The sequence below is a fragment of the Saimiri boliviensis genome, chromosome 7 (assembly GCF_048565385.1).
Source record: "Saimiri boliviensis isolate mSaiBol1 chromosome 7, mSaiBol1.pri, whole genome shotgun sequence".
Taxonomy (NCBI): Eukaryota; Metazoa; Chordata; class Mammalia; order Primates; family Cebidae; genus Saimiri; species Saimiri boliviensis.
This window is the reverse complement of record NC_133455.1, coordinates 20,228,353-20,254,127: the sequence shown is the minus strand read 5'-3', so window position 1 is coordinate 20,254,127 and position 25,775 is coordinate 20,228,353. Positions and strand designations below refer to the sequence as shown.

Here is a 25,775-nt window from a genome sequence, read left to right as displayed (position 1 = left end):
CACACACACACACACACACACACACACACACACACACAGCCCAAAGCAAGGCCTCAGGAACCAGGCTCCTTGGGTTTAGATACCAGCCCTGACTCTTCCTAGCTGTGTGACCTGGGGAAAGTGATTTAACCCCTCTGTGTCTCAGGGTGCCCATTTGTAAATTGGAGATGATAGTAGTGTCTCTCCCATAAGGATGGTCATGGGCACATGTTCCAGTTTGCCTAGGACAGTCCCCATCTGTGCCTGTTGCCTGACTATAATAATTAAGTGCTTCCTTTTCACTCTTAAAATGTCTCAATTTGAATGATAAATGAGGCATGAAATGCTTAATATAACTCCAAGACCAACACATTCCTTTGCCCAAGTCACTTCTTTATTGAGCACTGATTATGTATCAGCATTTATTGGACACCTATTATGTATCAGCATTTATTGCGTACCTATACTATATCAGCATTTATTGGGCACCAAGTATGTATCAGCATTTATTGCACACCTGTTTGTTGCCACTATGGCAAGCACTTAGATGCATTTAACACCCCGCCGCCACCCCGCCAATAACAGTGAAGTAAGCTCATACATTAGTTTCCTTTTTATGAAAACTTCTGAGGTAGGGATCCTTATTAGCCCCATTGTACAGATGAGGAAACAGGCTTAGAAAGTTAAAGCCTGAGGTCACACAGCTGGTAAGGGATGGAGCGATCTTTGCAGGCAAGGTCTCATTTAATCCTCTGGGAGTCCCTTGAAGCAGGAGTGGCTGCCAGCCCCACTGGACAAGTAGGGAAACAAGGTCCAAGGAGGTCGCTGGACACAATGCAGTTGACCCTTGAACAATGTGGGAGTTAAATTAACCCCCTAAGCAGCTGAAAATCTATGCTGTAACTTTTGATTCCCTAAAAACTTAGCTGCTACTAGCCTACTGTTGCCTGGAAGCCTTCCTGATAACATAAATGATCAATGAGCACATCTTTTGTATACTTTAGGATTATATATTGTATTCCAACAATAAAATAAGCTAGCAGAAAGAAAAGTCAGCATTTATTGAGAAAAATCATAAGGAAGAGAAAATATATTTACTGTTCATTAAGTGAAAGCGGATCATCGTGAAGGTCTTCATCCTCGTGGTCTTCATGTTGAGTAGGCTGAGGAGGAGGAGGAAGAGAAAGGGTTGGTCTTGCTGTCTCAGGGGTGGCGGAGGTGGAAGAAAATCCTCACGTAAGTGGATCCACACTTTCACACCGTGTTGCTCAGGGCCACCTGTGCATGGTGTAAGTGCTGTGCAATGGGATGGTGGGAGCCCAGAGGTGGGACATCTGCCTGGTCTGAGTGTAGGGGATGGACACAGTGTGTCTAAGCTCCAGGAATTTGGGGATTGGTCATTTTAACAAATCAACTTAATTCCTACCTACCCAAACAACTTCCCTCTTCCATAGTCTCTCATCCAAGCCTCGTCCCAGCCCTGATGGATAGAGATACTGAAGTCTCAGAAGTGAATGCAGGGGTCAGGGGCAGAATGCAGGAGTCTCCTCCTTCCCCACAGCCTTGCCCTTACTCTTCTGGGACATCTCCTCCCATCCTAGCACTAACAATCCAACCTTGATCCAGTGTGTACCGTGTGCCAGCACTTTACAGGTAGAATTGCATTTAAATCTCACCACCTCATGAAGCGGGTACTGTTCTCATCCCCATTTGACAGGTGAGGAAACGGAGGCTCAGAGAGGTTAAGAAACTTGCCTAAGGTCATGTAGCCAGAAAGTGACATGGCCAGGCTTTAAATCTTGTTTCCCGTCCCAGCACGCTGTCCATGATACTGCATTTCCCTTCTCTCTCTTTGGAGGGGGAAGCACACAGCGTGGACCAACAGGCAGGACAGATGCCAGGGGCTATGCCCATTGCCGATGACAGCTGGGCACTGGGCCCTCCTGAGGCCCTCACACCATTGCCTCCTTCTCTTGCAGGGCCTGAAGCCCATGGATTCAAACGGCTTGGCTGATCCCTACGTTAAGCTGCACCTCCTGCCAGGAGCCAGCAAGGTACCATATGGCCTGGGCTTCTCTGCAAACCGGGTGCATGGGCCCTGGCAGACACCCAGGGTTCTCAGCTCAGAGCCTAAAATAGCCTTATCTACCCCAAATCCCCACCCCCACCTCATCCTGTGAGTAGCAAAGCCATTGCAGAGCAAGTAAAGTATGTTCCAGGAGTCACTCTTCCTTGGGGAGGGGCTCTGTCCATTTCTCCAACTCAGAAACCTGGGATCTGGGGAGCTGCCAAGGCAGAAGAGAAGCAGATGCCCTGATGATGCCCTTCATCTGCTCAAATGCCTGCAGTGGCTCTCCTAGTGCTGACCGCGGCTCACCTCCCCCACACATTGTATGCCCCAACCACTCACGCCTCATCTCTCAATAGAAATGAACAGCTCTCTCCAAATTTCAGGACTAAACACTCTGGAGAATATTCTCTGAAGCCCCAGCCCTCGCACCTTTCCCCTTCAGCTCACTGGCTGAGCATTGCTTTGCTCTGGGGTTACTTCTCCTCTCTGGGGATTGGCCCACCCAGGGCACATGGCGGGAAGTGGAAGCGTGCCTGCCTGGGCTTTGTTTTGTGCTTTGTATTAATTTGACATAGACATCCTAAAGGCAAAGGTAACCGTACATCTGTCAAATGATCTTCAGAAAATGCCTGTTAAATACCCCCTGCAAGCACCAAATGCTCCATGAGACAAAAGAGGACACATGTACGCACCTACACACTGCCCCCACACTGAACACACACACACACGTGCACACACACACTCAACACACACACAATACACACATACACACTCAACACACACACTCAACACACACTCAACACACACAACACACACACTCAACACACACACACTCAACACACACACTCAACACACACACACACTCAACACACAACACACACACTCAACACACACACACACTCAACACACACAACACACACACACTCAACACACACACAACACACACACTCAACACACACACTCAACACACACACTCAACACACACACACTCAACACACACAACACACAACAAACACACACACTCAACACAAACACACACTCAACACACACACAACACACACACAACACACACACACACACACACACACACACTTTGTCTCACTCTTTTCTTTGAATCAAGGAAAGGCAGTTTCTCACCTGGCCATGGCCAAATTAAGAAGCGTTTGGCCCCCGCTCCTCCTAACTCCCCAGTGATGTTTGCTTCCCCTCTAGATGCTCTGCTTTGCCCACTCCTAATAGCCAAAATTGCTTTGCCAAAGAATCTAACATGAATCATCCGCATGTTAGCATGAATTAGATTTGTCACCAGGCCATATTTTCTGGGCATGGTTGCATTTCTAGCCTTCTTTCTCTTAGAGTAAAATGAAAATTGTTGGTCCTGATACTATTTGGGGGGAACAGAGGGAACCATCCCAATATCCCCTGCCTAAAAGGGAATGGGTAACTCTCACTTCTGTCTCCCTGACCTATACATGATTTCTCAAAGGAAGGTGTCTCTGCTATCTTAAGGGGAAGTTCAAGAAGGAGGGTCAGTGCTTGGAGGGAGAGGGGACCCAGTGTCATATCCATTTATCTGTGGCCATGATCTTAGAGGACATCCCCCACTCCCTGAGAACATGCCTTTGGGAATAAGTAAGCCCCTGGACACTCCTACGGGGAAAGCCACCCGCCCATTCCACATCAGCCCAAATGATGGGGTTCCAGGACTGGCTCCCCACTGAGGAAGGTGTCCCTGTTCGTCTCTCTGGGGCTCTAGTCCAACAAGCTTCGTACAAAAACTCTGCGGAATACTCGGAACCCTGTCTGGAATGAGACTCTCGTCTATCACGGCATCACTGACGAGGACATGCAGAGGAAGACCCTCAGGTACCTGCCGGGCACAGGGCAGAGAGGGAGGTGAAGGGGAGACTCAGGCTGGGTGGAGCTGGGACTTGGGGTGAGGCCCCCAGGGCTTCACTCTAAAAAGATCTCTGCATAGTTTATTTTTTTCTTGCTTGTTTACTTTTACCAAAAAAAGATATTTTTGGTAGAAATTTTGGAAAATACAAGGTAAGTTGAAACTGTTTACTGTTAACGTCTTGGTGTCTGGATGTTCAGTGTGTGTGTGTGTGTGTGTGTGCACGCGTGTGAAAGTTTTTTCCTAATAAAATTGAGTGCTTATAAAAATGTTGATTACAATGGATCATCCCATTAATATGTCTGTATCTCTTAATACATTAATGCCATTTCATATTCTTCTACAATATTGAATTATTAGGCTGGTGTGGAAAGTAATTGTAGTTTTTGCCATTAAAAGTAATGGCTATATATATATATATATGTATATATGTACATAAAAGGCATATATGTATATATATGTATATGTAGAACTTGCCTTTTTTTCTTAACAATATATCTTGGTGTTATAGCCATGAAAAGACATTTAAATCTACCTAATTTTCAACTGACTCAGAGTATTCCACAGAATGGATTTATCACAGATTTATAAAAATATTATTCTTAAATATTATAAATGAATAGAAAAGTGTAGAATATACTAAAACAAACGTCCACGAACCCACCCAATACTTGATCTGTTAAAAAATCTTGCTATTTTGCTGGTTTGCCTCAGCTGTTTTTTAAAGAAAGCACTCCCGGGGCAAGTTGAAGCTCCTTTTGTACATTCTACTCTCCCACCCTGTCCTGTTCCCTTCCTTCTCTCCCAAGAGCTAAACACCATCCTGAATTCTTTGGGTTTCATTCTCAAGTATGTCTTATACTTCATAATTATGTGTCTATAAACAATGTACAGGATTATTTGGCATGTTTTAAAATTTTCTGTAAATGTTTACCAGTTGATTTAGCCAATTCCCTATGGTTGGACATTTAAATTGTTTCCAGCTTTTCTCTATTACAAAGTTGCAATGAGCATACTTCATTCTTGCTTGTGTACATATGAGTGTTTCCTTAGTATAGAGACCAAAGAGAATTATTACTGGATCATGGGATATGTGATGTTTTCAAAACAATTTTTACAAGACATGCAAACTGCTTTCCAAATTGGCTGCAACATTATTCTAAGTAAATATTTTTATTGCGGCTTAACATTCATTTAGAAAATGCACATATAATAAGTGTACAGATTGATGAATTTTCACAACAGTGAACACACTGGGCTTAAGGAAGGGAACATTCCCAGACTGCAGAAGCCCCCACTGTGGCCCCTTCCTGTGAGAACCTCCCTGGGGTATTCAATATCCTAACATCTAACAGGACAAATTAATTTTGTCTGTTTTTATACTTTACGTAAATGAAATTGTATTGCGTGGCTCTTTTGTATCTACATTCTTTCATTTGACATTCTGTGTGTGTATTTATCCAAATTGTGTGTAGTTGTAGGTCATTCTCATCGCTGTTTAGTATTTTATTGCATGAATATAACACAATTTTGTTTACTCAGTTTACTGCTGATGTATTTGGGTGGTGTCTAGTTTGGGGCTATTACAGATAATGCTGCTAGGAATATTCTAGTAGCTGTTTCTGTGTGCACAGGTACACTCATTTCTGTTGCATATATACCTAGAAGTGTAATGATTGAGCCATAAGATATGGGTATGTCCAGCTTTAGTAGAAACTGCCAGTTTTCCAGATTGGCTGTGCCAGTGTGCACTCCCATCAGCCATGTATGGGAGTTCCAGTTGCTTCACAGCCTTATCAACACTTTTTCATTTTGGTCATTCTGGTAGGTGTGCACTGGTGTTGTGTTGTGGTTTCACATTTCCCTGATGACTAAGTACAACATTGTCTTTAGTGTATATGATTACATTTTATGGTTATTTCGTAATTTTCTTGAGCAGTTCCTCCATTGTAGAGTATTTGTTATTTTTGATTTTTTCATAGTTATAAACAATACTGTGACAAACATCTTTGCTGTGAAATATACTTTTAATTTTTTGTATTGATATTCACGAGGTATCTAATAATTTGACACAGGCATACAGTGTGTAACAATCGCATCAGGATAAATGGGGTTTTATCACCTCAAACATTTATCCCTTGTGTTATAAACAATCAAATTATACTCTTCAATATTTTTAAATGTATGACTAAATTACTATTGACTACAGTCACCCTGTCGTGCTATCAAATACTAGATCTCATTTATTCTATTTTTTTGACCCATTGTAGTTAAATATTTTTGACCTTGCCTTATAATATCTTTGAGGTAAATTCCTGTAAGTGGTGTTACAGGGTCAAAAACAGTGACCCTGTAAAATTCTTTTAGGTCTTTGGAGATGTGTTGCCCTGCAGAAGGATGATATTGTTTACACCCCAAGCAGCTCAGTCAAGACAACTTCTTTCTCCTGTTTTGTGTAGTGCAGGACTCAGCTATGAGGGTGTCTGGGCCCTCCAGGACTTTGAACATTTGTTCAACTAATGTTGATGGCCAAGGAGTGCAGTACCTTTACAGTCCCTTCCTGCCCCCCAAGAATGCCTTCCATGCCATGGGAGGACCACAAGTCCTTTCCGATTCCCCGTTTAATAAATGGTGTTGGAAAAACTGGCTAGCCATGTTCAGAAAGTAGAAACTGGACCCATTCCTTACACCTTACACTAAAATTAACTCCAGATGGGTTAAAGAGTTAAACATAAGACCTAACACCATAAAAACCCTAAAAGAAAATCTAGGCAAAACCATTCAGGACATAGGCATAGGCAAGGACTGCAAGATTAAAATACCAAAAGCATTGGCAACAAAAGCCAAAATAGACAAATGGGATATAATTAAACTTAAGAGTTTCTGTACAGCAAAATAAACAATCATTAGAGTGAACTGGCAACCAACAGAATGGGGAAAAATTTTTGCAATCTACCCATCTGACAAAGGGCTAATATCCAGAATATGCAAAGAACTAAAGTAGATTTACAAGAAAAAAACAAAAAAACCCATTCAAAAGTGGGTGAAGAATATGAACAGACACTGTTCAAAAGGAGACATATGGGAGACCAACAAACACATGAAAAAATGCTCATCATCACTGGTCATTAGAGAAAAGCAAATCAAAACCACATGGAGATATCATCTCAGACCAGTTAGAATGGCTATCGTTAAAAAATCTGACGATATCCAGGACTTCAACTCAGATCTGGAACAAGTAAACGTAATTAACATTTATAGAACTCTCCACTTTAAATACACAAAATATACACTCTTATCAGTACCACATCATATCAACTTAGAAGTTTAAATGAAATATTGGTTGGCTCCTTGTTTGTTATTCTCTTCCCTCATTTTCTTTCATGTCTCCATTATTAAGCACAATTATAGGCATACCCATATTTAGACTGCATTCTGGCCCGGGCAATAAAGCAATACCCCCATTCTCTCTCCCTCTTCCTCTTTCTCTTTCTTCCTCTTCTTTATTATTTTTCTTCTTATTATTTTTTTCTTTCTCAAAAAAAAATAAAAATAAAAATAAAATAAATAAATAAATAAAAAACCTGGAGACAACAGATGCTGGAGAGGATGTGGAGAAATAGGAACACATTTATGCTATTGGTGGGAATGTAAATTAGTTCAACCATTGTGGAAGACAGTGTGGCTATTCCTCAAGGACTGAGAAATAGAAATTCCATTTGATCCAGCAATCCCATTACTAGGTATATACCAAAAGGATTATAAATCACTCTATTAGAAAAACACATGCACACATATGTTCACTGCAGCACTGCTTACAATAGCAAAGACCTGGAACCAAACCAAATGCCCATCGATGATAGACTGGACAAAGAAAATGTGGCACATATGCACCATGGAATACTATGCAGCCATAAAAAATGATGAGTTCATGTCCTTTGTAGGGACATGGATGAATCTGGTAACCATCATTTTCAGCAAACTGACACAAGAACAGAAAACCAAACACCACATGTTCTCACTCATAGGTGGGTGCTGAACAATGAGAACACATAGGCACACACTGGGTATGTTGGTGGGTGGGGGGCTAAGGGAGGGACAGCAGGGGGAGGGGAGGCTGGGGAGGGATAACACTGGGAGAAATGCTTGACGTAGGTGATGGGAGGGTGGAGACAGCAACCCACCATGGCATGTGTGTACCTATGCAACAATCCAGCAAGACCTGCACATGTATCCCAGCACTTAAAGTACAATAAAAATAATGTAATCCAACTAAAAAAATAAAAATTAAAAAATAAGTCCTTTCCTCTCTTAGCATATGTCAGGATAAATTTTCGTGCCATGACTGGTCCTTTTGGCCTCCTTAGGCATCGGTTCCCAATCTTTTTGGCACCAGGGACCAGTTTTGTGGAAGACAGTTTTTCCATGGACTGGGGTAGGGAGAAGGATGGTTATAGGATGAAACTGTTCCACCTCAGATCATGAGGTATTAGATTCTCATGAGTGTGTAAACTAGATCCCTCACATGTGGAGTTCACAAGAGGGTTCATGATCCTCTAAGAATCTAATGCTGCTGCTGATCTGACAGGTGGCGGAGCTCAAGCAGTAATGCTTGCTCACCTGCTGCTCACCTCCTGCTGTGCAGCTGGGTTCCTAACAGGTCACAGACTGGAACTGGTCTGTGGCCCGGGGGTTGGAGACTTGTCCTAAGGAAGATTTCTTATAACCTGCCCTTTTTTTACTCAATACTATGTAGGGTAGATAACAAAAGACAATATATTACTGTAGGATTCAGGGAGACCTGGATTCAAACCCTTGTTCTGCCTCTTATTAGGGAAAAATGATTTAATCTTTTTGGGGCCCAGTCTCTTCTCCAAATGGTAAATGCAGAGGTTTTGGAGGAGGAAAAATTAAATGAGAAAAGTTTCTAGCCTGACTTTGCAAAAGAGGATGCTCAATTGGCCATAAAGTATATGAAAAGGGGCTCAACTTTTTCAGTTATCAGGGAAATGTAAATTAAAATTACAGAGACATACTGTGACCCATCCAGAAAGGCTAAAATTAAAGACTGACATAATTGAAGTCAGAGACAATGGAGAGTGACCAGACCTTTATAAACTGCTGGTAGGGGCATCATTGGTGGAAACTCCTTCGAAAAATGTTTTAAAGTTTCTATTGAAGCTAAGTTTATGCCGAGTTCATGGCCAGCAACCCTACTCTTGGGAAAATACTCAATCAAAATATGCACATGTATATACCAAAAGACATGAACATAAATGTTCCATAGCAGCATTATTCATAACTCAAAACTAGAAACAACCTGTGTCAACCTCAGAATTATTATGGTATATTTATAATGGAATACTATGCAGCCATAGAAAGGGTAAGTTATACTGTGCATGGATTCATCTCACAGACATAATCTTGAGCAAAAGAAGCTAGCATAAGCGAGTGTATACTATATGATTCCATTTATATGAAGGTCAAAAACCAGACAAATGGCTTCGTGTGGCCAGAGGCAAGAGAGTGGCAATCTTTGAGACAGGCAGTGACTAGAAAGGATCTTGAGGATCTTCCAGGCTCTAGAACATTTTATATCTTGACCTGGGTGGGAATTACTTGGATATGTACATATGTAAAAATTCATCAAGCTGTAAACTAAATTTATGTGCTTTACTGCAAGTTAGTTACACTGCAATAAAGAAGAAATTAAAGGTACTTGGCCCAGTGATAAATAAATAGGAAATTATATTATTTCCATGTACGTTACACATTCCTTACCAGCATCAGCTACAGCTCCTGGCACACAGCAGGGGCTCAATGTTTGATCCTGTTTCTCTCTCCACCCCCCTTGTGTTGGTGGTAGGATCTCTGTTTGTGATGAGGACAAATTTGGCCACAATGAATTTATTGGGGAGACCAGATTCTCCCTCAAGAAACTGAAGCCCAACCAGAGGAAGAATTTCAACATCTGCCTGGAGCGAGTGATTCCTGTGAGTGATTTTCCCCTGAGGATCTGATGGGAGGAGGGGAGGTTGGGGGAGCTGCCTTCCTCTAGGTCTGAATTGGGGGAAATAGATCCAATTTCCCCCAGTTGGGTAGCAGAGGCACTGCAGCAGGTCTGCAGAGGAGAGTCAGGATTCTAGCTCAGAACCTCAGGCTGCATCCACTCTCTGCCTTTCACAAACCCTGTGTCAGTATCACTTCAAACATGAGTTCTCCTTGGCCAAACTGGAAGGACAGCATGGGCTTCCTGGGTTCAGAGCCAGCCCTGCTACTTGCTACTCCATGGCCTTGGACAAGGGACTGAACTACTCCATGCCTCGGTGTTCTTGTCTGTAATGTGGGTGTTCCAACAGCACCTGCCTCTTGGGAGGGTTGCATTTTAAAAAATAATATAATGGGAATAGAACTTAGTGCATAGTAAGCACTCATAAATGAACAGTATTAGTGTAGGAAATAATACTGCCTTACTCACCTGTCAGTCAGGAAGTCAGAAAGCACCGTGTAGGTCAACAGGAGGCAGTGTAGCCTAGAGTTTAAGAGTGTGGGCTGTGCAGCCGGACTCTGAGGGTGTGAACCCTGGCTTTGCCACTCAGGGTATAACCTGAGGCAAATTATTGAATTTCTCTGGATCTCAGATGTCTTATTGTAAAACGGGATACTGTAGTGCTAACCTCACAGGATCTTTGAAGGATGGAATGTGATAATACATATGAAGTATTAGAACTGTCATGGTTGTTGCCAGATCGTGATTATTGCTCTTTGAGAAAATAACAAGGATGCAAATGAGTTTCTGCAATTGGGCTGCACCTCAGAATTTAAAACCAGAGCTTTACAAACTGAGATTTGTGGGGGTCTCCTCTGGGGACTCTGTTTTAGTGATGTAGGGAAGGTCTCAGCAATCTATGTTTTTCGAGATAATTCAGGCTGCCTTGCCTTACCTGTCAGCCAACTTGGGCCCAGAGAGGGTAGCATGTCTCCAAGGTCTTGGCACTAGTCAGAGCCCAGCTCTCCTACAACACCAGCACCCCTGGTCTCTCTGGGCATCCAGCTTCTCCACAGAGAAGCTATGGGGTACAGGAGAGGAAATCCTGCAGCATCCTCCAACCAGATGGCCAGCCCAAGGATGGAATATCTGCATGCCATGCCATGGTTTTATAGCACAGGCAAAGGAAAAAGGCCCAACAAGGAAAATTGCAAGGAAGAATTTCCACTAAATTCCAGGCTCAGAATAAATCCTTAAAGACAGCCCTAGGAGTGAGGCATTTCTTCTGGACTTTTGCCTGATAACAGCTAGTTCTTCAGGCTTCTCTTCCTTCCCCAACTCCATGAGTTCAGATGGCCAGGACAATGACCAGGCCCTTAGCTAGGCCATCAGCCTTTGGGCCTGCCTATCTTGCTGTGGTGGACACAGCCAGCTCCAGAGACATGGAGGCGCAGGACAGCCAGAGGGCTGCAGCGGCCACAGAATGCTACTGATCATCTTCCTTTGCTCTTTGTCATTAAACCTTAACCCTTGCACCACCAACTTCCCCCATTATATCCCACTGAGGACAGGGACCCCTCCCCTCTGGACCTCAGGTTTTCTCCTCTCCAGAGTGGGGAGGTTGGATTTAACCAATGGTTTTCCAAGTCTGTTTCCCAGAGACTTAGAATTCAGCAAAAGGGCTCCAGGGGCCGTGAAGGGAAAACGTGCCTCATGAGTCAGACCCCAAGATCCCTGAGTCATTTCAACCAGAGAAAATGAAATCTTGTCTGTTTGTGTGTGGAGTGCTCTGACACTTATTGGCTGTGTGACTTTGGGTAAGGGGCTTAGCCACTCAGACCCTCAGCATCCTCATTTGTAAAATTGGAATTGTAACAGAATTTATATCACAAGTTGTTATGCATTCACATACTTTGCCATATGGCTATGTTTCATAAATTTTAGCTAAAAGGGAGAGTAGGAGGGCCACAGTAGCTTAAGAACCCACCCTCATGGCTCCGGATGCTCATGGAAGTGTCAGAGGTTTCTGGTCCTTCTTGTGTAGGAAGATGAGCTCCATAGACAATGTTATCTTTTATTTGTTTCCTTTTTTTAAGACGAAACGCGCCGGGACCACTGGGTCAGCCCGAGGCATGGCCCTTTATGAGGAAGAGGTAAGCACTGAGCAGAAATTGAAACCACAGTCGGGGTCTGTGCTAGGATAGCATCTCCCTCTTCTCTCCCTCCCTGGCCCCTTCCTCACCCATTCTCTTGCAACCACCCCGCTGTTGATTTGCTTTGAGAGTGACCCTTTGCCCAAGTTGTTTGAGCATGAGACAAGGGATGTCCTCTCCACCTGAAGCCTCTGAGGAGCAGGCAGCCCCTTCCTCTCATACCCAGAACGCCCACCAGGTTTTTGGCGTTGGGGTCAGAAGCTCTGCTGACAATTCTAGTGACTAGAGCAATGGCACACTCCTTTCTTGGGGTGGATGCATTCTTTGAGGTGTGTGCCTGGCAGAAACTGAACTAAGCCTTCATGCTCTCTGCCTGGGTCCCTCATATGACCCCAGGGACTATCCTTTGAGAAGACTGGTTGCATTAAGGGAGTCTGAGATCAGAAGCAGGAATCTGGCTGGGGCTAGGGTCAAGGCTCAGTCCTGGGTCAGAGTCAAAGCCAATCAGTGACCAGGAGCAAGTTTAATCTGTGCTCACAGTCATTGTTCATCCATGTCTAAGTCAAAGTAAAGCCATTGGTCCCCACGTGCCTGAGACTGGTCCCCTGACTTTCACCACTGGCTCCTCCTTGGAGGCAAGGCCGTCTGCTGTCCTTGGTGCTGACTCCCTAGAGCTGGCCGAGCTCCATCTGCCCTTCATAGGCTTTTCCCTAAGGCTCACCATCCACATTGCCCAGCCCCCTCCCCTCTGAGGCCCACACTGCCTTTTCCCCTAATGCAGCAGGTGGAGCGTATTGGTGACACTGAAGAGCGTGGCAAGATCCTGGTCTCCCTCATGTACAGCACACAGCAGGGAGGCCTCATTGTGGGCATCATACGCTGTGTGCACCTGGCTGCCATGGATGCCAATGGCTACTCAGACCCATTCGTCAAGCTGTAAGTCAATGCCTTGGGGCCATGGGTGGGCCCAAGAGGAGTCCTGGATCCTTGGAAAAGGAGAGCCAGAGAGTTTCCCCAAGATCATTGTACACTGAGACCCAGAGAGGGCAAGGAACCTACTCAAGGTCACAGTGAAACAAATGCCTAGAACTGGCAAGAATGTGGGTCTGGAGTCTCAGGCAGTTGGACTGATGTGCCACTTGCTCACATGCAAAACTTTGTGACTCTGTCCTCTCCAGGGGCTGGTGATGGCTCTACAACTATGCTGATTAGTTGTAGTGGCCCCATTCATAACTCCCAGGAGTGGCCGCACACCCCTCAGACTGCTCAGGCCTCCACCACCAAAGAGGCCATCTGGCATTTTCCAGATCATTCTGGAAATGTTCAGAAAAAAGTGCCTTAGATTTGAGGACTATTCCAGTAATCTCAATCATGGGGAATAAAAGACACTTTGTTATCTGTGTTAGTCCAGATCCTCTGAGAAGAAGATGCCGAAATAGGATTAAGTAGACAAAGGGTTTATCAGGGGAAACACTCATTTCAGGAAGTCTAGAGGGAGTCAGAGGAGAAAGGGAGAGATGTTAGACTACAATGCAAGTCTGACCTGAAGGAGGGGAATAGATAGGGAAGCTGGAGGGAAGCATTCTAGATACAAGTTCAGTAAGCCCTCCAGGGGGTCCTCAAGCCAAAATTGGCCATCAGATGTGTCCTGTGTCTTGTAGGAGTGGGCCTACCTTAGCATCCCTGCAAGACCCAGTCATTGGCTGGGAGCATGGCCTTGGCACAGATACGTCATGGACTTCCAAGCACTGCATCTGGGGCCTTGGTCAGTTATGCTTCCTGTAGTTGGAGGTCTTCCAGGTGCAGTTTCATGGCCACCACTGTGTCAGACACCAGGCCCAACTCCCATCTCTGCCAGCTGCTAGCTGTGGACTGTAAGCAAGCTATTTAGCTTCTCACTCCGTTTCTTCATTGGTAAAATGGAAACAAGAACTCCACTTATCTCCAAGAGCAGGCTTAGGGCTCAGATGAGATGGCGCATAGAAAACAACCAGAATTGAGCCTGGTACAAAAATGTTTAGCACCTCAGTAGAATTCTGCTGACCTTGGGGCAGCGACATGTATGTTTCTGTGTATATGGATCTCCCTGGAGCATGGAGTCTCCAGTATGCTCTAGCTATGTGACCAGGGGCTTATGGCTTAACATCTCTAGTTTTCGATGTCCTCATCTGCAAAATGGAAAGAGTAATACTGTGTATGAGTTCAGGTGCTCCAAGAAGGGAACACCAAGAGAAGATATGAGGTGTGAGAGATTTACTGGAGAAAAAGCCTGTAGAGGAGGTTAGGAAGAATCCAGAGGGGACCCACAGAGACAGCAAACCTTGCTAAGGTGTGATCCTGCTGGAGCAGAGAAGGAAGGACATTTGAGTAGAAAGAATCTACACAAACACCCATCAAAGGAGTCCTGCCTTTCCCAGAAATGGGGCTGCCTAATGTTCCTGTCAGGGTTAGTTATTGGCTAAGAACAGCTTGTGGGAAGCATGGCTTCAGCAAGAACATCATGAATGCAGAGTCCAGTAGCTTATCCATCAGTTTCACCCCCTGAATTGGAGAATGCACGGTGAGAGGTACATTTCCAAGGGGTCCGGTACATAGTAAATGCTCAATAAATACATGTCATTATGGTTATAAATAACAACCATCACTGTTCTTACTCATGGCAAAGAGTATTTACTAATATTCTCTCCAGCTGGGAGACGTTCCCCCCACCCCCACTGCCTCTGATAACAGAAAACAATACTTCCCTTGAGTCCACAGCCAAAGAACAGATTCATGTGGGCTGTCAGGTTTCCTTTGAATGAAGATTTAGTTAACAAAAACCACACATGTCAGAGACAAGTTTGGTTTCTAAGGGTAATTTGGTTTTATTTCCTTGTATGACCCAAGAGAGGAAATGAGCTCAAGGGGTGCTGTCCAGCACTCTATTAGCAGTCAGCAATGTGCGGATTGGTTTTCTTAAATAATTCTCTCTACCACCCCCTCCCCAACACACCCAGTCCTTCCAGAAGAAGTAGAGTTGCCGTAGTCACCAGTGAAGCAGCTGTCCTGCTGGCTGCAGTTATGGGAGAAGAAATGGGAGACCACTAAGCAGTTTCTGATCCAATAAATTTTATTTATTTATTTATTTAGACAGAGCCTTGCTCTGTTACTCAGGCTAGAGTGCAGTGGCACAATCTCGGCTCGCTGAAACCTCTGCCTCCAGGGTTCAGGTGATTCTCCTGTCTCAGAATCCCAAGTAGCTGGGATTACAAGCACCCACCTCCGCGCCTGGCTAATTTTTGTATTTTTTCTTTTTTTAGTAGAGACGGGATTCACCACCTTGGCCAGGTGTGTGTAACCCCCCATGTAGGCACTGAGGAAGGAGACTTAAGCAGAACCCTGGCACAGTTAGGACTTTAAAAATATCTCAGTTTATAGTGTTACTATTCAGCTATTTCCTTTTAGATAATCCTTTATATAATTATATATTAGTTTATAGAATTAGGGCTTGAAGAATCCCTTTATATAATCCTCTCTATATAATTATATAATAGTTAATAGTATGAGTGCCTAAGAAATATTTCCTTACACACACACACACACACACACACACATATATATATATATATAATTACATCTTAGTTCATAACCGGAGGAATGCCTAGAGTGGACACAGTACAGAGCATGAATTAAGGAATAAGCAACTTATATTTGGAGGAATGCCTAGAGCAGACACAGTGCAGAGCATGGTTTAAGGGAAAGCAGTTACACCAGGACAAGAATCCATGGCCCAGGCGGCAGCGTTCAGTATCTTAAAGATACCCGCTGTATGGCAGGCTTGGGGCAAGAGCCACTCCTCCTGATAAAGGATTTGTAGGACCTTGCTCCAGTTCTTGTGGAAGGCTGCCCTCAGACCGACAACCCACCTTGGTGACTGTGAACTTTATCAGCTCTTGTTACTGTGCTGCTCGAAAAGCATCTTCCCATAGAAGCCATCGGAAGCTGCCAGCAGGTGGCGGTAACCCTGACAGCTCTGTCACTGCTGTGTAACTTAAAACATCCCCCCACAAATCTTAGAAGTAGTTTGCCCATAAATAGATGTATTGCACACTGCACCCTCTTCACTGCGCATGACCCACCTTCAAGCCTCGGTGACCTAATGGGGGTAGACCCCTTACTGCACACGGCCCTTGCCTTAATGGGAATGGGCCCCTTGCTGCGCACTGTCCACCTCCTAGCCTAAGTGACCTAATGAAGGTAGACTCCTTGCTTTATTGCTCACGACCCTATCACTATCCTTAAAGATAATTTCACTCACTGCCCTGTGCCCTAACCTATACACAATAAATACGCTTCTGAACATTCAAAGCCTCGCCTAACTCCACTCATAGGTGGTGTGGCCCCCTAAGCCCAGCTGCATTTTCCTTGTACTCTGTGTCCTGTCTCTTTTTTTTTTTTTTTTTTTTTGAGACGGAGTTTCACTCTTGTTACCCAGGCTGGAGTGCAATGGCGCGATCTCGGCTCACCGCAACCTCCGCCTCCGGGGTTCAGGCAATTCTCCTGCCTCAGCCTCCTGAGTAGCTGGGATTACAGGCACGTGCCACCATGCCCAGCTAATTTTTTGTATTTTTAGTAGAGACGGGGTTTCACCATGTTGACCAGGAAAGTCTCGATCTCTCGACCTCGTGATCCACCCGCCTCGGCCTCCCAAAGTGCTGGGATTACAAGCTTGAGCCACCGCGCCCGGCCCTGTCTCTTTATTTCTCAAATCCTGTGCCTCAGCACAGCATAAGGAACACCCCACAACCCTATGGGGCCATCAGCCCTACAGCCAGGCTGGTCTTGAATTCCTGACCTCATGATCCACCCACCTCAGCCTCCCAAAGTGCTGGGATTACAGGTGTGAGCCACCGTGCCTGGCCAAATAAAGATTTTTTTAAAAGTCAGCACTACCCATTATTTTTGCTTAGCTCTTTGGTAACTTTTAATTCCTCATTTTTGTATCTTCTTAAAAATCATCCTCAAAACCAGTTCTGTTGGTGAGAGTAAAATGTTCACCTTCTTTACAGGTCAAGAAACGGAGGCATGGTAAAGTTACACTCAGGTTTAAAGTTGCTCAGCTGGTGACAACCTGAATCAGAATCCAAACATCCCAGCCCTTAGGAGTTTTTAGCCTGTTGGGTTTACTCACCCAGGACATACTTGGTTTGGTTTGGTTTGGGTTTTGTTCTCTCTCTTTTTTTCCTGAGAGACAGGGTCTCGCTCTATTGCCCAGGCTATAGTTCAGCGGTGTGATCATAGCTCACTGCAGCCTCAAATTCCAGGGCTCAAGGGACCCTTCTACCTCATCCTCGTGAGTACCTGGGATTTTTGTTATTTTTTTTATAGAGATGAGCTCTCGCTCTGTTGCCCAGGCTGGTCTAGAACTCCTAGGCTCAAGTAAGCCTCCCGCTTTGGCCTCCCAAAGTGCAAAGATTACAGGCAGGAGCCACTACATCCAGCCTCACCCAGAAAATGAGTATCTACGACGTGCCAGACATTAGGCCTCACTGGAAAAGAGCCCTGTGGGCAGAAGAAACAGTTTGCTCGAAAGCCCTTGGGTGGAAAGGAGGAATAAGGAGTGGGGTGAGGAGGGTGGGGTTAAGGTTAGACTGGGGTGGAGCAGAAACCCAACCACATAGGGTCTTAAGGCCACATGAAGGATTTTGAACTCTCCTGAGTTTAAAAAGAATCCAGTGCATAGCTTTGAGCAGTGGAGTGACAATAATCAGATTGGCATTCCCCCCTTCTGTGCATACACCCAGCATCTCTCCAGGGAATGGGGGCAGCCTAAGGTGGGATAGATGGTAAAATGTCAGGCACCACCAGCCATGGCCATCAATCTGACTTATGGGGAGAAAGTGAGCACACTAAGAACACAGACTCCAGATGCAACATCTGGATTCAATGCCAGCTGTGTGAGCTAGGGCACACTCAACCTCTCTGGATCTCAGTTTCTGGGTCTGTAAACTGAGTGGTTGTGGTTCTACTGCCTAGGGTCATGTGAGCATTATACATACCTAAGGTGCCCAGTCAAGTGCCTGGTACCAAGCAGATGCTCTAGGGCACGTTGGGCACATTGGTCATCACCAATGTTGATCTCCTTTCTGACGTATTCGTCAATTCGTCCTGATGAAGAAGGAGTCTTTGGGGTCAAGAGGTTGTTCTTACTCATTAGATATCATCCGTAACAGCATCTTTTGTCTCCTCCCAGCTGGCTGAAACCGGACATGGGAAAGAAGGCCAAACACAAGACTCAAATTAAAAAGAAAACCTTGAATCCTGAATTTAATGAGGTAAGGCTGCCCCATTCTTTGTCATGCTCTGGATATTTGCCATGTTGGAGAGGCACAAATTCCTACTAGAAGGTTATAAGTCCTGTCAAAAAAAACTTTCTGTGATAGATCAGATTGAATTGTCTAAAGAAGAGGGAATGAGTTCCTTGTCACTGGAAGAAATCAAGCATAAGACAAAAGCCCACACAGATGAGGAATGTCATAGGGAGGAAGCCGTGTTTGGGAAGAGATTTAACTAACTTGTCTCCAATGTCTTCACCAACTCAAGTGGCCTCTAATACTGGAATTCGAGGGAATAAATAGGAACAGTGATGCTCTTTACCATCCACCCTATTGGCACTGCCCTGTCCTTCACTCCTCATGTCCATCAGTGCATCAAGTCCTGCTGAAACTCTTCAGACACGCATTGAATGTGCTCCTTCCTCTCCATTCTCACTGCTACGGTCTTGCCTCGGACCCTGACATTTCAGCCCTGGATGGCTGCAGTAGACTCCTGACTCATTTTTCTGGGCATGGCACCTCCATCACATAAGCATGACCTTTGTAAAATGCAAACCTGAATTTGTCACCTTCTTGCTTCAAGAACTCAACAATGGTTCTCGAATTTCTTAGCATGACAATCAAGCCCTTTCAGATTCACTTTCATCCCTGCCTTGTCTCATACAGCCCCTCCTCAGTCACACTCACCTCCACACCTTTTCCTGGACAGTCCTCTCCCTCTCCTCCTCTCCGGAAAACTCCTACTCATCCGTCAAGACTCAGCATAAGAATTTCCTCCTGCAGATGTGCTTCCTCTATGTTTTCAGACTCAGGGCATCCCCCCAGCGCATGCTGCCCATCTGGATTTCAATTTTCTGTGGACAAGTCTGTCAGACACTAGGAGTCCAGAAATATCTGTGAAATTAATGAAGGGTTGAATGGAGGAAAGAGTGGAAGAATAAATGAGTTCTAATCTAACCCACTTGCATGGTCCTGATCTAGACCCAAATAAAGAGAAAGAAGTGCCATTAGATACCAGCTGTGAGCCCAGAGCCACATCCCTGAGTCTTGTCCATGCCCAGAGCAGGAATGAGTCCATGTTCTACTCTCCCTGCCTGCCTGGAGCAGCCCTGGGTGCTGTTCTACCCACTTAATCTCCTTTCTCTTCCCTGCGCCTGAGATCCCATATTGGATCAGAGCTGGCTAATATTGATTTTCATCACATGTTGCAAAGTGGGGAAGGGTGCAATAGGTTTAGTATTGCTTACTTTAGAAAAAAAAAAAAAAAAGAAGAAGAAGGCCAGGCATGGTGGCTTACGCCTGTAATCCCAGCACTTTGGGAGGTTGAGGCCAGCAGATCATGAGGTCAAGAGATCGAGACCATCCTAGACAACATGGTGAAACCCTGTCTTTATCAAAAATACAAAAATTAGCTAGGTGTGGTGGCATGCACCTATAGTCCCAGCTACTCGGGAGGCTGAGGCCAGAGAATCGCTTGAACCCTGGAGGTCGAGGTTGCAGTGAGCTGAGATCGTGTCACTGTATGCACTCCAGCCTGGTGACAGAGTGAAACTCTGTCTCAAAAAAAAAAAGAAAGAAAAAGAAAAAAATGAAAAACATACACCCATATGCACCCACGTGGAGAACGTGCCATGCAAACAGAGCTCAGCGTCATCGCTGACCAGTCAGTTCAGCCCTTCCTCCCCAGGCCCCTTTTTCAGCTGAACCCCTGATTTCCTAATTCATGTCTTGGGTTTTGAGTAAGGAGCCATTTATAGCTGTCCTGCCCTACACTGTCCTGGAATCTGAGTAAGTCACAAAACATGAAATCCTAATAAACTCATTAGCCATAATTCAAGACCAGACACCGTATCGCATAACAAATGGATGCAAAAATATTTTTAAATGTTGGTCCTCAGAGTTGGTGAGCATGTGGGAAAATGCATACACTACTGGAGAGATAACAAGCCTCTGAAGGAAGGTTTGTCAGAATACTTTCAAAACTGTCCAATGTTAAAAGTTAAATTCCACTTATCACGTATTTCAAAATTCAGAAGCACAGCAGCTGTCCAGTCAGAGACCCCTCCTACCCCAGTCTAGTTGACACCTACTTCATTTCTTATGAAGCAAATATATTATCCATGTTTGAGATGTTTATACATATGCAAAGCGGGGATATGTGTAACCAGCTTTCTTATGGTTCACAAATGGCATCACAGTGTAGCCACTATTCACCATCTTAAAATTTTACAAACTCATTCACTTCTCAGAATTTATTCTAAGTAAATATTCATGGAGGTACATAATGATTTATCTGCAAGGGTGACTTTTTAAAAATGTATGTAATGATTTAGCTTCAAGGGAGATTTTTTTTTTTTTTTTTTTGAGACAGGATCTTTCTCTGTAGCCCAGGCTGGAGTGCAGCGGCATGATCTTGGGTTGCTGTAACCTCCGCCTCCTGGGTTCAAGTGATTCTCCTGCCCCCGCTTCCCCAGTAGCTGCAATTACAGGTGCCCACCACCATGCCCGGCTAATTTTTGTATTTTTAGTAGAGATGGGATTTCACCATGTTGGTCAGGCTGGTCTCAAACTCCTGACCTCAAATGATCTGCCCACCTCAGCCTCCTAAAGTGCTGAGATTACAGGTGTGAGCCACCGCACCCGGCCAGTTCAACTACTTTTAATTCCTAACCAATAAAAAAGGGGATGCCCCCTTCAGAAGCTACTGGAGGGGCAGGACTGAGTTCATGGCCATTTGCCTACAAGGAAACTTGAGCTCTATTAGAAAAAAATCTCACCAGCCTTCCCAATTTCAAGTGCAAAATTCACTGAAAAGAGGACGACAGTGCTTTGTTACACAGAACGTTTGTTGGAAGGGGATCACTGAACCCGGGGCAGAGGATCAGAGCTGGAAGACCTCCTTGCTCCCAGAATGCCAGCTCAAAGACTTCTCCTTGGCCCACGGCCCCCAGGACTCGGCGTCTTAGCTCCCAGTGCTGAGGGCTCAGAGGGCTCTTACCCATGTGTCTTCCTCTGTTGTGTTCAGGAGTTTTTCTATGACATCAAACACAGTGACCTGGCAAAGAAATCACTGGACATCTCGGTCTGGGACTATGACATCGGCAAGTCCAATGATTACATCGGTGAGTGTTCCTAACTCCAGAGAAAATGGCCTCCTCCAGAACAGGAGAGCCTTATTCAGGGCCATGGAGAGTTTAGGTCACTCCTTTTCTTTTGGCAACCACATTGTTCAAATGCTAAATTGAGACCCATGGTCCTGACCTTGGTCCGATTTGGGGATGTCTTTACATGAAAGGGCTTACAAAACTTGATTATTTGTTAAACAAATCGCCTCTAGTGGAGTAATTAACTCAAAGGAGAGATGTGTGTTCTCTGCAGAAAGCAGGGTGCAAAATAATTCTTCTTATTTGCATGTCCAGGATGAAGGTTTTAATTTTTTAGGCCCTCTCCAAATCATGAAGAAGAAAATCAATTAAAGATGAAGTGGGAGTGAGAGGTGGGCATCCTAGGCAAGGGGCAGATCCTGAGCTAAGGGGTAAAGACAGGATTGAGCAGGATGACGAAACTGTTTGGAAATAGATGGCAAGTTCCTAGAAGTAATGGGAGATAAGTTTCAGTGAGTAGAGTGGTGATTTGTAGAAAGTCTTTAAAAATAGAAAGTGAAGTTATGACTTGGTGCAATAGTAGGGAACCATTGCAGGTTCCTGAAGCAGAGAGGGCCAGCAGTAGTAATAACAAAAACACCACCACCAGCGTTATAACAACTCTCTGTAGAGACTGGATCCCAAGTTGCTGGGAGTCATTGCATGGTGGCAGTTTTTTCCCCAACTACACATTTAGGTCTAGAATGACCTCTATTCTGACCACCTGCTTCTATCTTCCCATTTCTCCTCCAGGAGGCTGCCAGCTGGGGATCTCGGCCAAGGGAGAGCGCTTAAAACACTGGTATGAGTGTCTGAAAAATAAAGACAAGAAGATCGAGCGCTGGCACCAGCTACAGAATGAGAACCATGTGTCAAGCGATTAGGCTAGTGCCCAGGCCCCCAACTCCATGTCCCGCCCCATGCCCGAGCCCCCCCCCCAAGCCTGCCCCAGCTGCCCACCGCACCCTGGTCTCTCTTCTCTATGCCTACCTCCCTCCATCCCCTGCTGCTCTCCCTGAGCCTGCCTTTGAGCCCCTGTCATGTTGGGCACTGCTGCCAAAGACTCCCTCCTCCCTGATGCTGGGATGCGGGCTCTGAATACAGCTCCTCTCTGGTCCCAGGGATGGAGCAGTGGGGATGGGGATGGGGCTAGGGAGATGTTTACAAAGAGGTTGCTCATTTAATAACCCCTCAGTGTGGGTAAATTACAAAGGTTCATCGTTTTAGGACTGTTTTTAGACCCTCCTGGCCTTGAACATGCGCACGCACACACACCCTTTCATTCCCTGTGTCGTGTCTCTGTGTACCCTCAGTTGTCAGCAGACCCGGACAATGCTGTGAGGACAAGCATTGGGGCAGAAACAGAGGCTCCAGGCTCCCACTGCCCCTTGAGACACACACCCTGATTGCCAGGAAAACAGACCACTGTGTTCAGGAACACCCCCCGCCCCTGGCCGGTTCCAAGTACACCAGGACACAAGGGCACATAATTCACCGAGGGGCTTGGACACTCTCCTCTTTCCAAACGTCACCTGCGTGCTTCCTAGCAAAACAAAAACAACAGCAAAAAACCCTTCCTCTGTCACCTTTTCTCCTCCTCCCTCTTCTTGCCCTAACTTTCGTCACAGTAGATTCTCCATTTCTCAGCCTCTCCCCTCTTCTTTCTCTCCCTGCCTCGCTCCCCTTTGCCTTTCTCTCTCTCAAGCAGTAACGCCGCAGAAGCAACAGCAAAAAAGTATATCTTAACCCAGCCTAACCTCTTCACCTCCTGCCACCAGCCTGACCAGGAAACTGAGAAACTGGCCCAAACCCGAGGTTCCATTTGGGCCCACACTTCTTAAGTGACCCACTTCTGTTGGCAGAGCCAGACATTCCCAGGCCTCGGGCCAGTGGCTGGCACTACCCTGGGTGCACGGCAGTATCCCTCGAGCTGTGTAGATGCCTGTAGAGGGGCTCTCTCATCCACAGGCTCCCCAGGTGGGCACAGGAGGCGTTTAGAAGACCGGGGCATGTGGGTCTGAAGGAGCCTCATCCAAAGCCTCCAGCCTTTCTCTGCTCTTAGGTAAATGAACACGCTACTCCCCACCCCAATGCCCTTGGACTCCGTTTCATTGACTCTCTTGCATCCTGTCTCTTACTCAGAACCACCTCCAGTCTCTCTCTCTTCATCTGTCTCTCTGTCCCCTTCAGTCTCTTTACTGAGCTTCCTGGGAGAATCAAATAATATCATAGCTATGAAACAGTAGAGTGACAGGCTCTGAGGTCAGCGGCTTTGGGTTCATCATCTATCTTTTACTAACTAAAAAAAAAAAAATTGTTTTAAAAAGGGGTAAAAGGCAATGTGGGCAAACATTTCAAATTTGAGATTAAGGTCAGGCTATCTTCAGTGCCCCGTGAGAAAGGTTTGATTTTCCCCATTTCGATGAAGTCTTCGCTCATGAAAATCACCCCAAGCCATCCCAACCCCCCAACATTCTCTACAGAAGCATCAGACCGATACTCAAACTGTCACTTTCCTCCAAATCAGATCTCTTAACTTTTCAATGCCCTCCACCCTGGGCTCCCTGCACAATTCATGGGAGGACTCATTTCTTGCCTTGAAAAACCATTTTCTAAACATCAAGCTCTTCGTCTTCCCCAAGGTGGCCAACAGCTTCCTAGCCGCCAGCTTTCCTTTGACGCTGTCTTTCCGAATTAGTCCCTGGTGGCACCTACCCTCAGCCCACCTCCCTCCCACAGTTTCCCTTTAGAAGACAGCATGCTGGCTGTGTCGCCCAAGCCTGATGCTGGGGTAGGCGCTGGAATCAGCATGCAGCAAGCTCACAGTGCCCCTCGTCTGGGTGCACGCTCTCCCCAACAAATGTAACCGCCTCCCCTCCTAGAATACACTCACGTCCTCTGGTGCATGCACAACCACCCAGCATCTTTCTTTGTGATGATGTAGCCAAAAATAAAGTAGGAACATCCAGGAAAATGAGTGGTCTGCATTTTTCCTTTCTGGTTTCAGCAAAGTCTTCCTCCCCACCAGGACATAGGCTACTCTGACAGTATTTAATGAGCATCTAGTATGTTCCAGGCACTGGAGACAGATGTGTTCTCTGTGCACGAGGAGTTTGCTTTCTGGTGGATTTTTTCTTGGGCAGGTGGGCTTAAGGTAACTTGGCTGACTCCAAACCCTTTTAGAAGAATATTTTGCTGGTGCCCACCAAACAGAAAGGCAGCATCTTCATCCTCCTCCTCCTACTACAAGACCTGGGAAAAGTCCCAAGTCACTGCAGAATCAGACATTGTCAAAGCTAAAAAGGAACATAACATTGAGCCAGGACCTAGTTCAATAACTCACTTTTTAGGCAGCTGAGGAAGCCAAGGCCTAGAGAAGAAAATGCCATGTCCAAGCTTTACAAAGGCAATACAGGAAAGGAGACGGATTGTTGGACCCCTAGAGTGCACTGTTCTTAACTGATTGATGAGCCTGGGCCATCAAATGTCTCCCTTGCATTCGAGCACCTTCCAACCTGTAATGAGCCTCTCACTGGAGATTCCCAATAGTTCTGAAGGTGAACTGAGTAAGTTTCCAGAAGATTTTTTGTTTTTTTTTTGAGATGGAGTCTCCCTCTGATGCTCAGGCTGGAGTACAGTGGCGCCATCTCAGCTCACTGCAACCTCCACCTCCTAGGTTCAAGTGATTCTCCTGCCTCAGCCTCCTGAGTAGCTGGGATTACAGGTGCACACCACCACACCTGGCTAATTTTTGTATTTTTAGTAGAGAGAAGGTTTCACCATGTTGGCCAAGCTGGTCTCAAACTTCTGACCTCAGGTGATCCCCCTGCCTTGGCCTCCCAAAGTGCTGGGATCACAGGTGTGAGTCATCACATCTGGCCTCTGGAAGAATTCTTAATCGCACTGTAATCCATCCCCAAAGTGCTTAAGCAATTTATCAGTCAGGTTGGTTACTTCCAGAAGGAGATACTAATTCTATCCCACAGAGAATTCTCTTTTGAGACTATTTCCTTTTTGTGCCCACAAAAGCAGAAGCTGGCAAGTTAGTCTCACTTGAGAGATTTCTTTTCTAACTACCCATGCTCCCCACACCTCCCCAGAGATTCTGCTAAACCCCAAGGACAAGGTGTATAGTTGAAAATATTTCCTGCCCTGGCACAGTGGCTTACTCCTGTAATCCCAGCACTTCGGGAGGCCGAGGTGGGTGGATTACCTGAGGTCAGGAGTTC

At 45.5% G+C, this 25,775-nt stretch overlaps 1 protein-coding gene across 5 annotated transcripts in view; it reads left to right on the top strand.

Moving 5' to 3' along the window:
* Positions 1 to 24,520, top strand: part of RPH3A (rabphilin 3A) — a 327,189-nt gene extending 302,669 nt beyond the window's left edge. For all 5 annotated transcript variants that reach the window (XM_074402202.1, XM_010342855.3, XM_074402201.1 and 2 more), the window contains 8 exons: positions 1,959 to 2,033; positions 3,807 to 3,916; positions 9,814 to 9,940; positions 12,033 to 12,089; positions 12,871 to 13,025; positions 18,322 to 18,403; positions 21,429 to 21,525; positions 22,300 to 24,520. In XM_074402202.1, the coding sequence (XP_074258303.1) occupies positions 1,959 to 2,033; positions 3,807 to 3,916; positions 9,814 to 9,940; positions 12,033 to 12,089; positions 12,871 to 13,025; positions 18,322 to 18,403; positions 21,429 to 21,525; positions 22,300 to 22,430 (834 nt within the window). In that variant the 3' untranslated portion in view covers positions 22,431 to 24,520. The remainder of the gene's footprint in view (positions 1 to 1,958; positions 2,034 to 3,806; positions 3,917 to 9,813; positions 9,941 to 12,032; positions 12,090 to 12,870; positions 13,026 to 18,321; positions 18,404 to 21,428; positions 21,526 to 22,299) is intronic.
* Positions 24,521 to 25,775: the final 1,255 nt, after the last annotated feature.